Here is a 15,106-nt window from a genome sequence, read left to right on the forward strand (position 1 = left end):
ACCATTTTTCTTTCCTTTCTTTGATTCAAAGTACATCATAATTTTCATCAAATGCCTGTCCCCAGATTAAACCTACAAACATAATAAAAACAGTATACTGGAAATACTCATCTACTGAGAGAGAAACAGAGGTAATATTTTAGGCTGATGGTCTCCAGTTCATGAGTTCCGATGAAAGATTATCGACCCAAAACATTACCTCTGTTTCTCGCTCCGTAGATGTGCTGAATATTTCTAGCATTTTCTGTTTTTAATTTCAGATTTCCAGCACTTGGAGCATTTTGTTTTTGAATAAAATGTGCCTGAATAGTGAAGAACTGCAAGGCAGTCAATACAGATTTGCCTCAATTAAAAGGCTAAACCTCCATTTAATATTTCTTGATTAGAAATAGTGGAAAACAAACAAGAATGGAATTGAATAGAATAAATGGATTCAACTTCAGAAAACTAGCAGGGAAGCATGGAGTATTTGCCAAAAAATGCCATCAAACCTACGACACAGATGACACTTAGAAACTCATGCAAAAAAGCCATTTCAAACAAAATACAGTATTTTGTAAAGCAGTTCCTAATGCTAAGACACTTCATTGTATAAGATTAATCGATTTTTTGCTGTTCTTGAGTTTAGAATATGTTATTCCTTCCCCAAAGACAGTTTATTTTGTGTGCAAACATACAAACACTTCAATCTTTTTCTCCTACTGCTTACCCGAACCAGCTGGAGGGGGAAGGGCCCTCTGGAATTTTCTGGCACATTGATTGGAGGAATGACCCAATCCCTCTTCTGTCGCTTCAGCCCATTGGAGTTCTGCTGTTGGCGCCATGGAAACAGTGTATCATCAAGCTGCTTTGAAGGCTCAGGAGGCACATTCTTCTTCCCATTCTGTTCATGAAACAAAATACAAAACTCTTCAGATATGACTTAAGGAAAACAGTTATTAAAACAGCCTTGACAGTCTAACTTGAAGAAAATTCACAAATGAAAATGAATCAAAATATTACAGTTCAACAATTTGATGCAATATGTTAGTGCCTACTTAATTGACACACGAGTATGAAATTATCACATAAGTCAACTTGGATGTTGGAACAGTTACAACTTATACAATAATTACCTTTGATTTTGAAGCTGTCTGTGCTAAAGAAGCAAGGCTTTGGCCAAAAGCTTGTGAACCATTTACGTGATCTGCTATAAATTTGGTATTCAAAATTAAGGAGCAAGAGGACATTGTATTTCCATGCAGTAATAAATTCAAATAAGGATTTTTGTTCATATATTCACATCACAGCACAGAAGATTGTACCAGCTGTGCGGTTCAGTGTTTAATGAAGTGTCATTTGGACAAAGGTATCACTGCTACCTCAGTTTACTGATATGTCTCTACATTGATTCAATCTTATTCTCCTATGTCATTTATTCATTGCGATTATATCTGTCACTCTTTTATATGGGGCACAGTCCTTTTTTTAAGGCATTTATCTCTCTCTGTTCTCCAATTTTCTCGCAACAATCAAATGACTGGAGTTTGGAAAACCTTATATTTCAGCCAGCTGTAAAGGTTTTGGTCATGCACAAGATCGCTAACTTTTGCCAAGCTTCCTACAACATGTCTGAATGCAGGATTTTATTGTAACAATAAAACTAAAAACAACATTGATTAAACACTAACAGAATTACCTGGAAAAACTCAGCAGGTCTGGCAGCGTCGGCGGAGAAGAAAAGAGTTGACGTTTCGAGTCCTCATGACGACTGAACTAGGTGAATCCCAGGAAGGGTTGAAATATAAGCTGGTTTAAGGTGGTGGGGGGTTTGGGTGGGGGGAGAGAAGTGGAGGGGGGTGGTGTGGTTGTAGGCAAAAGCAGTGATAGAAGCAGATCATCAAAAGATGTCACAGACGGCAGAACAAAAGAACACATAGGTGTCGAAGTTGGTGATATTATCTAAACAAATGTGCTAATTAAGAATGGATGGTGGGGCACTCAAGGTATAGCTCTAGTGGGGGTGGGGGGAGCATAAAAGATTTAAAAATATTTAAAAATAATGGAAATAGGAGGGAAAAAGAAAAATCTATATAATTTATTGTAAAAAACAAAAGGAAGGGGGAAGAAACAGAAGGGGGGGTGGGGATGGAGGAGGGAGGTCAAGACCTAAAGTTGTTGAATTCAATATTCAGTCCGGAAGGCTGTAAAGTGCCTAGTCGGAAGATGAGGTGTTGTTCCTCCAGTTTGCGTTGGGCTTCACTGGAACAATGCAGCAAGCCAAGGACAGACATGTGGGCAAGAGAGCAGGGTGGGGTGTTGAAATGGCAAGCGACAGGGAGGTTTGGGTCATTCTTGCGGACAGACCGACCCTTCCTGGGATTCACCTAGTTCTGTCGAAGGGTCATGAGGACTCGAAACGTCAACTCTTTTCTTCTCCGCCGATGCTACCAGACCTGCTGAGTTTTTCCAGGTAATTCTGTTTTTGTTTTGGATTTCCAGCATCCACAGTTTTTTGTTTTTATCTCTTGATTAAACACTGTTTTGTAGGCAACTTTAGAGTCTAAACAGCAGAAAAGAAACTCCCCATGGCCAAAGATGTCCAGCTACGGTTATACTGTCCCTTAAGTAGACATTGTTCAGCCTCATCACTCATATCAAGTAAAATCTCAAATAAACTTTTTCTAATTTTTTGTAGTTTTCTCTTGCTCAACTATCAGCTCTATGCACTTGTATTAAAGCTTTTTATTATGCAATATTTATTTGCTGATTCTTGACTTTGTCTTTGAAGTGAAAAGTAAATTGTTTCACAATACTGCCTGATGGAGTAACATTATTTCACAAAATCATCTTGTTTTACCAAAACAAGTTAATATTATTTGATATTTACATTCTTTCTGAAATGTTTTTCTTTAAGTAAGTCATCACTTTATGTTCCTCAACACACAATGTGTCAGAATTGATTTTTATAACCAAATCAACAATTACTACATATAAAAATGATACCAAAAACAACTAATAGCCACTGCATTAATGTGTTGGGACACTCAAACAAAAAGCTCAGTTTGAAATCTAGTCTACAAAATGACTCATCCTTCAGTTTGCCCCAGGATGAAGACCAAACTAATTTTAAGAGACAAAAGGAATATTCTCCCCCTACCAGCACTCAAACACGCTTTCTGCTCATTTGACCGAGGAATGGCCTTGACACTGTATGGAAATCTGGATATCACACTTCCTTAATCATAATTTAATATGCTGGTGGGAGGAACTGGAAGAAAAAATCTAACCATAGTGCAGGAAATGTCACATCCCATTTAATACCAAACAATTGTGATATTTTATGAATATGACAATAGAATTTGTTTGAGCCTGCTAAATACTTCTCAGTCAATACTTCTGCTTAATCGTAAATAATTATAAGGAACACAAGACAAAAAAGACAAACATTAAGCAGGCTCCATTTAATTCTACTGAATTAATCAATTCTACAATATACTTAAATTTGAAAAAAAAATGGCCAAAATCAACTACAACCAAAAAAAAATGTCTAGACATTCAGTCATAGTCTTCTAAGGTTGCAAAAACTACTCAATGGAAATTAATACCATGGAGTTTCAATATCAATAAATAGGAATATAAAATTTATAAATGTAAATAGAGTACATATTATTCATCTTACATTTTTTAGACCAAGGAATTGTTGCAATGCTAAGTAAAAGTTGTTTTTGAAGGAGCTTAACCAATATATTTTCTTCTGACTGAAGAACAGGTACATTCAACATGTCTATCAAACCCCTGGGCATTATAATCCATGTCAGGGAGGAGATAAAAAAAAAGCTTGGGTAACATATTTTTTCCTTGCTCCGAGTGTCTGCTATGAATGCTGTTTTTAAACCACAAAATCCTTTTGGTGATTACATCAGAAGTTGACATCTGCTTTTGTCAGCACAGACCTTGCAAAAATTCTGCAATCATTCAAGTGTCTTTAATGTGGATAAAAGGTTTCTGTTTAACAAAAACTCTTTGAAAAGAGCTTATCATCCTCCTTGAATAGGTTTCATTTAATTTCTGGTCAACTATTGTACACTTTAACTAGAACAATACTTTTACAACATAAAATCATCTGCAGCCTTACCTCCAGTTCCCATATAAACTACTCAAGTTATATGGGCACTGAAGGTAAGGCTGCAGATGATTTTCATGATGATCAGATAGCCATTGCCTATGTCACAAAGGCAAATATGGCACATCCTTCCGTAGGCCCTTTGTCAGATAAGATAAACTCAGTGTTCATACAATACTTAGAATATTTTAATTCAAAGGACTTTACCAACAAAACAGAAGTCAACCAGAAAAGACAAATGTGAAACAAAAACAAAAACACCTGGGAAAACTCAGCAGGTCTGACAGCATCTGCGGAGAGGAATACAGTTAACGTTTCGAGTCCGTATGACAAATGTGAACTGAGAGTTAAAATCTCAAAATTTACTTTTGCTTAGCATTGTTTTTCAGCATTTAAAGTACAAATAAAAAAATACATATCACGATTTTAAATTCAATGGCTAGTGACTTTTTCAGTCAGTTATAAAACTAGGAAACCAGTATACATGAAATACCACCACCTTCCAGTACTGTCAGCAGAAAACCAGCTCTGTCAGCTGGTATAGATCTCCCAATAACAAACCCGCTTTTAATATCAGAGATAAAAAACAAAGAACTGCGGATGCTGGAAATCCAAAACAAAAACAGAATTACCTGGAAAAACTCAGTAGGTCTGGCAGCATCGGCGGAGAAGAAAAGAGTTGATGTTTCGAGGCCTCATGACCCTTCAACAGAACTGTTCTGTTGAAGGGTCATGAGGACTCGAAACGTCAAGTCTTTTCTTCTCCACCGATGCTGCCAGACCTGCCCGCTTTTAATATCAGTCACCCTCTGGCCGAATAGACATCTGGAAGGTATTATTCAACAGACCATATCAGAAGTCATTTACATAAAATAATATTCAAAATTTTATCAGCTTTTTAAGAAATGTCTTCAGAACAGATGATATTAATACCTTTTGTACATTGTGCATTGAGTTTCCCTGTGCTTTTACAAGCAGCTTGACCACTGTTTCCCATGTCTCCTGGGTCCCGACATCCTTTGCAGTCACTGCAAACTTTACTTGCTTTGAGGGGATCTGCATTGAGCGGGCTGCATACAAGGTGCCATCTGTCCCAACCTTGAAGCCAGGGTCACTGCTTCCATACTGAATTCCCTGATTCCCAGCACAGTCATCAAATTTCACTAGAAAAGGTGAACAAAAAGACAGATAAAGCTGATGTGATGTGATTAGCACCCAACAAGAAAGACAATCAAACAGAAGTTGGAGACATTTAATTTCAAGCAGTACATTTTCGATCTCAAACTGCCAGTCAAGGAAATGATCTAACAGCCCTCACTGAAACACATTCGACCTTTCAGGAAGACTGTATTTTATCTCTGTCCCATGAGAACTTGGACTAGATGCTTCTCTTCGTTAAAAAATACATTCACTACAGTATCATCAATTCACGGAAATAGCCATTCCTCATGTTCCAACTGCAAAGGTGCTGAATACTCACTGCCCATTCCACTTTATCTTCACCTTCTTACTTAAGTGTGTGAGGTGCACGAAAGAAATCTGCCAGCTAGTTAAGGGAAGTTGCTTCCATTCACTATTTAAACAGTTCCATTACCAAAAATGATTGAACTAGACAAGGGATGCATCACTATCCCAAAATTAATTAAACCCGACTTGTTAAATATACTTAGGAAGGGATGTAACAAATGCACATTAATCAGGTACATAGTTAAAGACAATTTCAGTATAATATAGCAACTGATTTACAAAGGCTTTCATCTTTAATTGGCCCTCTTTGGATTAACATGACAATAACTTTAATTATTGCATCATTGGACAAGGATCTCAAATAGAGTCTCATCTCTTAAGAAGTTAGGTTTTAACCATTTCCTGCTGATTTGACAGAAAAAGCAATAGGAAGCAAATGAATGTGAAAGATAAGACATAGCCCTTTGAATGATGCAATAAAGTGACCTACAGTCACTGTTGTTACAGTGAAGGACTATTGCTTTCTGAAGCACTGACTGAATTGATGAAACAGTCATTGATATACTGAGAATAGTCAGTACAAGTGCTGACATGGATTAAAGATGTGAGCTGAAGTTTAACATTATACATTCAGTTTGCCAATTCTGGCATTTTAAGGTCTCACTTTGATCACTTTTGTAAGCCTCCAGGCAACATTTTAGCAATATTGTCCACATAATATTGAAGTGTTGCATATCCAGCTAAAGAAGATCACTATGTTTGGGCTCATGACCAATGTCAAGTTTTCTCCCTGCCAGATCTGTTCAGTCTTTTGCTCTCCGGATGCCATGGTATCCGTTCCTTACCCCTTTCTTATGTTAGTCCCAAGTCACTTTCCTTTAATACAAAAATTTGCTCTGACTCATCATTATGAAAAGGTGAACTCTCTTACACTTTTAACAAACACTTCATTGTCTTTTTATCAGTACTTTTCTAAGGTTATAAAAGCTGGTGCTGGTTCTCAAATATTCCATGCAATGAAAGTTCTAGCCGAAACCATGATCACCAGTACGGTTCTGCATGACAGTCTCCCTATAATGTTACTGTACATATGCTATGTATACAAGGATTATCTCCATTGCTTTAATGAATCACCTCCCTTGACCTTGGGCATCTTGAAAACCTTGGACAAGATCTGGTACCATCCATTTCTAAAGAAGCTATCATCATACATGTTACATTCACAACAGGCTGGTTTCTTTCCAAAACACCATCTGCGCTGAGTTGATAGCTCATCTTGTTTTTCCTGTTGATTTGGGAGCTCCTGTGCTTTGTCACTCTCTGTTATGACAGAGTACTTGGTAAAGGCTGAGTTGCTTAAATCCCAGAGGGAAACTTGAACAATTGTCATAACCTATATTTTCAATTGGTATGTTTGAGATGCAGCTCTGAAATCAGGAATAAAACCACCAAGCCTCAAGAGGTTTTTTAATATAAAACAAAATTAAATATTTATTAATTTAACAACAAATTAAACACATACACATGTCTACAAATTACTACCATGATAACTTTTAAACAAATCCCCAAATTAATCACTCCCAGGTAAATCTTCATCAAGGCAACAATAACTCATAGACTTTAAACAGACACCAGGCAAAGCATATTTGACCTTACAAATTCAAAATGATGTTCCTTTCAATTTATTTCCTTTGCAGATAGTTGTAGGCTTAAAGGCTGGTTAGATCTTAAATGCCTCTGACCTACACACACAAACTCCCTTCTGTTTATACCTAGCTTCCCCTTTGAATGTAAATTTACCATTGCATCCTAGGCTTTAATTTGACCTCTCCTAACAATAATCTTTTCATTCCACCAATTTTATTTGTAACATAAACATATTTTGCTTGGCATCTCCCAGCTAGGTACAAGATTTTACCCATTCTTTTGAATGGTTTAATCAACAAATGCAAATTTACACTTTACCTTCTACTCCTTACGTTTATCTAATTAACATCTCAACTACTATACATCAAAGCACCTAAACTAGCTGGCTTTAATCCAATTATGACACACACAGACATACACATAAACACAAACCCTGCTACAATTGTAATTAAAAATAATTTCCAATAATATTACAGGCATTAATATTTCTTCATGACACTCTCCTATTCTATTTCATCCTCAAATCAATTATCTCCTTCATTCATTAACCATTCCTAGCAACTCTTTACTGCTGAATCCATTCACCTATTTCCTCAAAAATACACATCCTCAAGAATTAATAATTTCCAAGTCCTCATTGGTTGAATCAGGTGCAATGTCAGAGATGCTTCAATGACCTTATTAGTCTGGCAGGGCAAGTGACGAGAGAGACAAAGAGGGTATGCCTCCCAGTCAGCAAACACCAGGGTGCCAGTAGGCATCCTGAGGGGCATATAGAGGGCAAGTCACCATGGGAGAGGGGTGTGTTGTGTCTCCATGTGGCGCCTCCTTCGGCATTGGTCAGAACTCAAGTGATGCTGCACAGGAGGCTGGAATGCAGACTGTAATGCTGTCAGTGAGTGAAAGCTACAAGCAGAGAGGGAGGCCTTGTGCTAAAAGAATTGTTCTTCACCTTGCAGGCAAAATGGGAGAGGAACACTATGAAGCAGAGGACATGCCTGGGAAGACACAGCTTGTGGTCCTCACACGCTTCAAGGAGCAGGCACTTCAAATGGCAAGAGTGTCCATACACAGGAGACATAGAAATGGGAGCTCATTGTAGACAGGGTGAAAACATCTCAACATTTCAAAGTTCAGGTCCGGGGATGCATGCCGATGCTCCCCATGCAAACAACTGTCATTGCAGTGGCTGTCATCGCATTATTTTAAATAGCAGACACATCAGTTGAGTGCACTGATCTCTCTTCACTATCATCCCTTATGTATCCCACAGGGTCATCTTCAAGGGCCAGCAGGCGCTGGAGTAGGCAACAAGTACCTGAGGAATCTGAGGACGAAAGCACCTCGGAGGCTGCGCTGTCACATTTATTATCAGTGCACTCTCCACCAGCGCAGACAGTGGCACCTCAGTGGTCCGAGTATGTTAGTGGAGACAGTGGCTTCCACTTCCATGCTAAACATTTCTCTGTACCTCAATATTCTCTTATAAAGCCCAAATCTCCTACAAGATGAATATTACTCTGATATATGGACAGGCTGCTCTAGATAAAACTTGTACTTCTGACAGGATACAGGGAAAAGTTTGTCATTTGATGGGCAGCCTCTCTGTCTCATCTTCAGCCTGCAAGCTTCCTGTATCTGTCACAACCTTTCTTCCCTGGGCTTCTACTGATTGATACTACTGTGGCCATTGTGCCTCTAAACAATCCTCTGGTGTTTCATCTAAACTCCAAATGTGTCATCCTGTACAGACTCTCTCATCCTTACATCTGCACTGTGTTGAAATCAAGAATAATTCTATTCATATCTCAGCCTTCCCTGGGACCTCAAAACCTGAGAATTATTTATTGTCTCCAGACTTCCCTTATTCCTACAAACTTCAAGCTTTTAAAATCGAAAGCTTGCTATCATATAAACACTGCTTCTTGAAACACTGTTCCATCTTGAATACTCCTAATCCAATAACTCTAGCCATCACCTCAAGGGTTACCCAGGTTGGCCATTTGTACTTGGCATAGTGTTCCAACCTTAAATATATAGTTCTACAACAATAAAGCCTTGGAGTTAAAATACTAACATAATTGCAGCAATTAAGTTCACCCATTTAATGCCTCCAATTATATTTCCTTTAATAAGTTCATAAAACATTGCAGGACTTCAGTATATCTTGTCAAATTTCATTTTGTATGTAAAACATCTGAAAAAGGATAGGAAAAGACCAGGTCCAGAGATGGACCCATCCAGAGATGCTGCAGTCTTGTATCATTCTACCGCTCAGTCAGCTAATTACAAGGTCAGTGGTACTACTGGCAAATCCAGAAATTAATTAAAAATAAAGTTATTCACTTCAGCACACTATAATTGCACTACAAATTCTTGGCCAAAAGTCTCAAATTAAACAGGATTTTACAGCCTGACAAAGTTATTTAGTGCATGCTAGGCTTACTGTATGTTGTAGAGTGTTGGATACCATTCGGTTGGCCTTAATGAAGTCTTCATAGTCTTAAGTAGGTTAACTGCATATATTTATTAACTACAAGAACTATGTACATATATACAGTGAAGGTTTCAAGCTAGGAGCTGTCTCCATGCTTGCTTGTGCATATGGCTCTCACCAATATTAGACTGACCACTCGTTGTGGATCACGTGTTCTCTTACATCATTGTGTATGTGATATTGTACGAAGTCACATGTTAACTCTATATTTGTCAGACCCTTATGCTAAAATTCCTCCAAAGACTTTATCCAATGATTTCAAGTTATTCTAGATTACCCTTTTATTTACATGGTTACGACTACCCCATCTCCCCATTCAAGTCCCTGAGTCCAAACGTTCAGGCGGTCTGGAGGCCTTATAACCTTTCCATATCTTGTTTGCATTACTATCGGAGGAGTGGCAGGCTCTGTGGTTGCACTATTGATTTGGAAATTGTTCTGGCATCGAGATGCCTTTTTAATCCTCTTTTTCCACTCCTTTATCCTGAACTTTCTGTTGATTCAGCAGTTGTGGCGATAGGTGGTTGCTGTTCAATCCTGTTTCTTGGCAGGGTGGATGAACGTTGTGCTCATCTCCATGTCGTTTTTCCCTCTTCTTCCTTCAGCGTGTGGGTTGTTGTGATGTCCTCTGTGACAGATTTTTTTTTATTCATTCAGGGGATGTGGATTTCGCTGGCTAGGCCAGCATTTATTGCCCATTCCTAGTTGCCTTTGAGCTGCTTTCTTGAACCGTTGCAGTCCATATGGAGTAGATACCCCCACAGTCCTGTTAGGGAGGGAGTTCCAGGATTTTGGCCCAGCAACAGCGACAGTGATATATTTCCAAGCCAGAATGGTAGGTGACTTGGAAGGGAACCTCCAGGTGGTGATATTCCTATCTATCTGCTGCCCTTATTCTTCTAGATGGTAGTGGTCATGGGTTTTGGTAGGTGCTGTCGAAGGAGTCTTGGTAATTCCTGCAGCGCATCTTGTAGATGGTACACACTGCTACTACTGTGCATTGGTGGTGGAGGGAGTGAATGTTTGTGGATGTGATTCCAATCAAGCAGGCTGCTTTGTCCTGGATCGTGTCAAGTTTCTTCAGTGTTGTGGGAGCTGCAATCATCCAGGCAAGTGGAGAGTATTCCATCACATTCCTGACTTGTGCCTTGTAGATGGTGGACAGGCTTTGGGGAGTCAGGAGGATTCCTAGCCTCTGACCTGCTCTTGTAGCCACAGTATTTATATGGCTAGTCCAGTTCAGTTTCTAGTCAATGATAACCCCCAGAGTGTTGATAGTGGGGGATCCAGTGATGGTAATGCCATTGAATGCCAAGGGCCATTGATGGCCATTCCTGTTATGAGGATGTGGTTTTTTTCATAAGCTTATTTTTGCGTCTGGCTGTGTGGTGTGTTGTTGGCAACGGATGGTTGCTACTTAGTTCCAGCATGGTGTTTGGCCCTGTCATGCTGGCTGGGAGTTGCAGCATTTGCTCTGCGGTCACAGTGTTGGCCTCATCCACAGTCGTTGGAGCTGGAGGTTGAGGCTCTTCTGGTTGTTGGTTGCCCTCTTGTCCATCCTCCATTGGAGTCATCATGGTAACCATCTGAGTGGTTGGCTGGACTGGCCAATGAGGGCTTTCCGGCACCCGTAACAAAAACGGACAAACCTGTTCTGCAAAGAGGGAAGATAGTTCAGAGCTCAAGTCCCAGTCAGGATACTTTTCCTTATTTGAGCTCTCAGGAACTTGCAGTTCTGTATAATTTACGACACTGGTTGCCTTGACATTGACCATTTTGAGGAGATTCAGTGCTATACAGACACATCTGCTCAAGAGAGAAAAAGACTGGTTATGGACGACATATCACTTTGAAGATTTGTTTTCGGCCATACCTTAGAGGTTCCAGAGTCATGCCTATGACCAGAAGTGGGACTCCTCTGGGCTTATAGAGTGGTGTGTCTGTTGTTCAAAGCCAGAGGTCTCTCAGCTGCAGTTCTTCGTCTGATAGGACCACAACACTGGCTCCTGTGTCCAATTTAAAGTTTGTGAGATGGCTGTTAACCAAGATGTCTGCATTCCCTAACAAAAATTCAGTATCTTTGACCTCACCCAAGAATCAAGGCTGTGTATTTCCTTGGTGTGCAGCCTTGACCTCATAAATCATCTTTGGGTTGTCTGTGTGTTTAGGCATTTTGGCCTTGCACAATTTGCCAAAGTGTCCAATTCCGTTACATTGCAAGCACTGAGCTGATATTGCAGGACATTGGTCTCACCTGTGGGGGCGCTTTGCTCCACAGCACTGGCATGATCGCTCTACTGGTTAGTTATGATATTGTTTTCCTTAACCTGGAGTGTCCCTGGCCAGATTTTTACCTTCCCCATCCCAGCAGGGGGGCGGGGTGGAGGGGCATGAAATTGTATGGATGGGACTCCCTCCAGGTTCCCACCCACCCCAACCTGGTCACGGTTCTTCATTGGGGTGGGCAAGGCCTGAGACAGGAATCCTGACCTTTCCTCAATTAAGGCCCTTAAGAGGGCACTTAATGCCCTTTTCTCACCCAGTCTCAATTTTTAAGCTGGTGGATGGATGAAAGATCAGAGGAGGAAACCCAAAATTGGACAAAGTTTGATCTCAGGCAGGAAGGGAATGGGGTGGAGGGGATGTTGGTGAGAGGGGAGCACCTCCTTAAGAAGCTCCCTCCTGACTGGGGGCACCCTCCTCTTAGGGCCTGGTGACCTTTGGATCTCCCTTCCCCCCTACCAATCCCCCAAAACCCTGCTCATTCCTGCTGACCCCCCCAGGCCTTCCCTACCACCCACTTCCACCTTGGCCCCTGCCACTTACCTCTCCTCTGGTTCCAGGCACTTAGTTCCAGGCAGCTGGCTGCAGTACCTCTTCCAGCCACTGCAGCGCTGTTCCTGGAATGACTGGAGAGCTGCTGGATTGGCTGGCAGTTCTCCAAGGTGAGACTTCCTCCCGGAGATGGGCAGAAGTCCTGCCTTGTGCCAATCAATGCTCGTTAGAGTGTGAAATGGCATCAGGGCTTCTGGAGTTGATGGGGATTGCCGAACCCCCATCATCCTTAAAATTCGGGCCCCTGTTTCTGTACTGCCAAACTAACTGTACCATTAGGTTTAATTTGTACTACAATTCACTTTCTCCTCTTAAAGTGGAGCTGTGCTGTACACAGAGTTCAGACTGCCTAACAATCTAGATAGCTTTCTCAAGGGTTAGATCTTCCTTTGCTTGCAGCATGTCTGAGAGCGCATCATCCACTAATCCTACAAATACTCTATCCTGATAAATTCAGATTTTAGGCCTCCGTATTCTCAGCCTTCAGCCATCCTGTACAGATCATGAATGAAGGAGTCAACTGGCTCTCCTGGCTGCTGGACACGTTTATTAAATTTATCCCGTTTGAAGATTTTGTTACTTCTTAGGTTAAAATAAACGTTGAATGATTTTAGTAGTTCTTCAAATTTAACAAATGATTCATTGATTCCTTGTATAGCAATAATGTCGTCCGCTAACAGGCCTACCAAATAAAGCTGTGTGTTAACTTGTTGAGCTTCTTTCTTTTTATCCAGACCTGAAGCAATCATGAATCTAAGGAATCTTTTTCTCCAAAATCTCCAATTGGGCCTTGGATAGGTTCAAATTGATCGGGAAGAGTCGATTTCTGATCCTTGGTTAAAAAAAAATCAAAGTGTAGGTTCAGCCTTAAGACGTTCAAGATGGTGCCGCCATTCATTTGACAACAAAGAGTTTACCCCTGCTTGTTGGTTTGGTTTGTCTTCTGCTGCAATGGTGCTCCCACTCAGCGTGGATCGACTGGCTGCAGGCTTCCCTGTTTCAGCCCTAAGCTTTAGGTTGGATAAAGCAGCAAATCCAGGCCTTTGCTGCTCTATAAAGATGATTCCTTAGTCACTATTCTTCAGAATTAAATAATTAATTGTTTCCTTCTCGGAGCGAGCTCAGTGTGTTCAGGCACTGACTCAGCAATATGGTTTCTTCAATGAAGATTTTAAATGGCAATTTCTGACTGCTGAATTATTTTGAAGTTTCTCAGGACTTACTTTATCCTGGAATTTAAATGTTTTGGCTTACCGGAGTGCTGTCTCTGCATTCTGGGAATTGAAGCTGTACGTACAATAGATCCAGTGAAGTCTTCTGCTCAGTAAGAAATTTTAAATTTCCGCCTTCAGTTTCCAAGCCTTTCTTTGAAGCTTTTCCCTGGTGTTTTTTCTCTGTGCATCTGCTTCTCAAGCCTTTCCTTCAGGGCAGAGTACTTCTTTGAATTTTTGATTAGTCTTGCAGGTTTTTAAGTTTCTCCCTGCACCTTGTGTGAAGTTTTGGATTTTGCATTCACTGCCACCATGTTGTAGGATGTTGGAGACCATTCAGTAAACCTTAATGAAGTCTTCATAGTCTTAGGTACGTTAACTGTATGTATTTATTAACTGCAAGAACCATGCACATATATGCAGTAAAGGGTTCAAGCTAGGAGCTATCTCTATCCTTGCTTTTGCACATGGTTCTGTCTGGTACTACACTGTCCCCACAAGTGTGGATGATCTGTTTTCTTACAACCCTGTGTGGATGGTAATGTATGCAATCCCACATTAACCCTACATGCGGCAGACCATTATACTACTAGTGTAAAAACTGTAGATGTGACATGTACAACTCTTTTACACACTAATGGATCTCCCAGTGCCAGTCCAATTTGTTCCTCTGAGCTTTGCATTTTTTTTCTCTTTCGCTGTCCTCTCTTGTTTTTCTTTACTTCTAACCTTATGTTTTTCTCTCTGCAGGATCTTCCCCTTCCTCTCTCTTCCCCGAATTTCATTGAACTCTTTGCAGGTTTGACATCTATCTCTGATTTTTCAGTTTCCCCCTCCCCCACCCCCACATCTGTCTCCAACATCTCTATGATCTTGTCTGATCGTTTGACTGTTCTTTGATCTCTCAACCTTTCTCTAACCTCTCTCACCATAGCCAGTATCTCCAACAATTCCCAGAGCTATTAAACAATGGTCATTTCAAGTCAGATGTAGTAATCCCACAGATACAGAGCTATTGTCACCAACAGTTCTAAAAATCCCTTGCAAAAGTTCTGCTCTCAACAAACTGGTTTCTGTTCATCATCTTTTTCCTCAGAAAACAAACTGAATGTAGAGTGGAAATTATTCCACTTCTGCATCAGACTACACATGTAGTCATACATCACAGTGGGGCATGATCAGCATTTTCCACCTGTCGCCAAATTGAAGATACGTTCGAATTCACAGTGGAAACATTAGTCAGGATGAAATGAACCCTTAAGCTGAAGCAGAGAGTGCCAGTGACCTCCTTTTCAAACCACAACCTTGTTTGTTCTTCCTGCAGGCCATCCCACAATGTTAAAG

General features: G+C 40.4%; 1 protein-coding gene across 1 annotated transcript in view; it reads right to left on the reverse strand.

Moving 5' to 3' along the window:
- Positions 1-15,106, reverse strand: part of LOC121287484 (cadherin-4-like) — a 729,269-nt gene that overhangs the window by 259,179 nt on the left and 454,984 nt on the right. Inside the window, exons 3-4 of the mRNA XM_041205414.1 lie at positions 5,039-5,268; positions 710-883 (exon numbers count right to left, since the gene is read on the reverse strand). Of these exons, the coding sequence (XP_041061348.1) occupies positions 710-883; positions 5,039-5,268 (404 nt within the window). The remainder of the gene's footprint in view (positions 1-709; positions 884-5,038; positions 5,269-15,106) is intronic.

This window comes from Carcharodon carcharias, chromosome 14, assembly GCF_017639515.1.
Source record: "Carcharodon carcharias isolate sCarCar2 chromosome 14, sCarCar2.pri, whole genome shotgun sequence".
Classification (NCBI taxonomy): Eukaryota; Metazoa; Chordata; class Chondrichthyes; order Lamniformes; family Lamnidae; genus Carcharodon; species Carcharodon carcharias.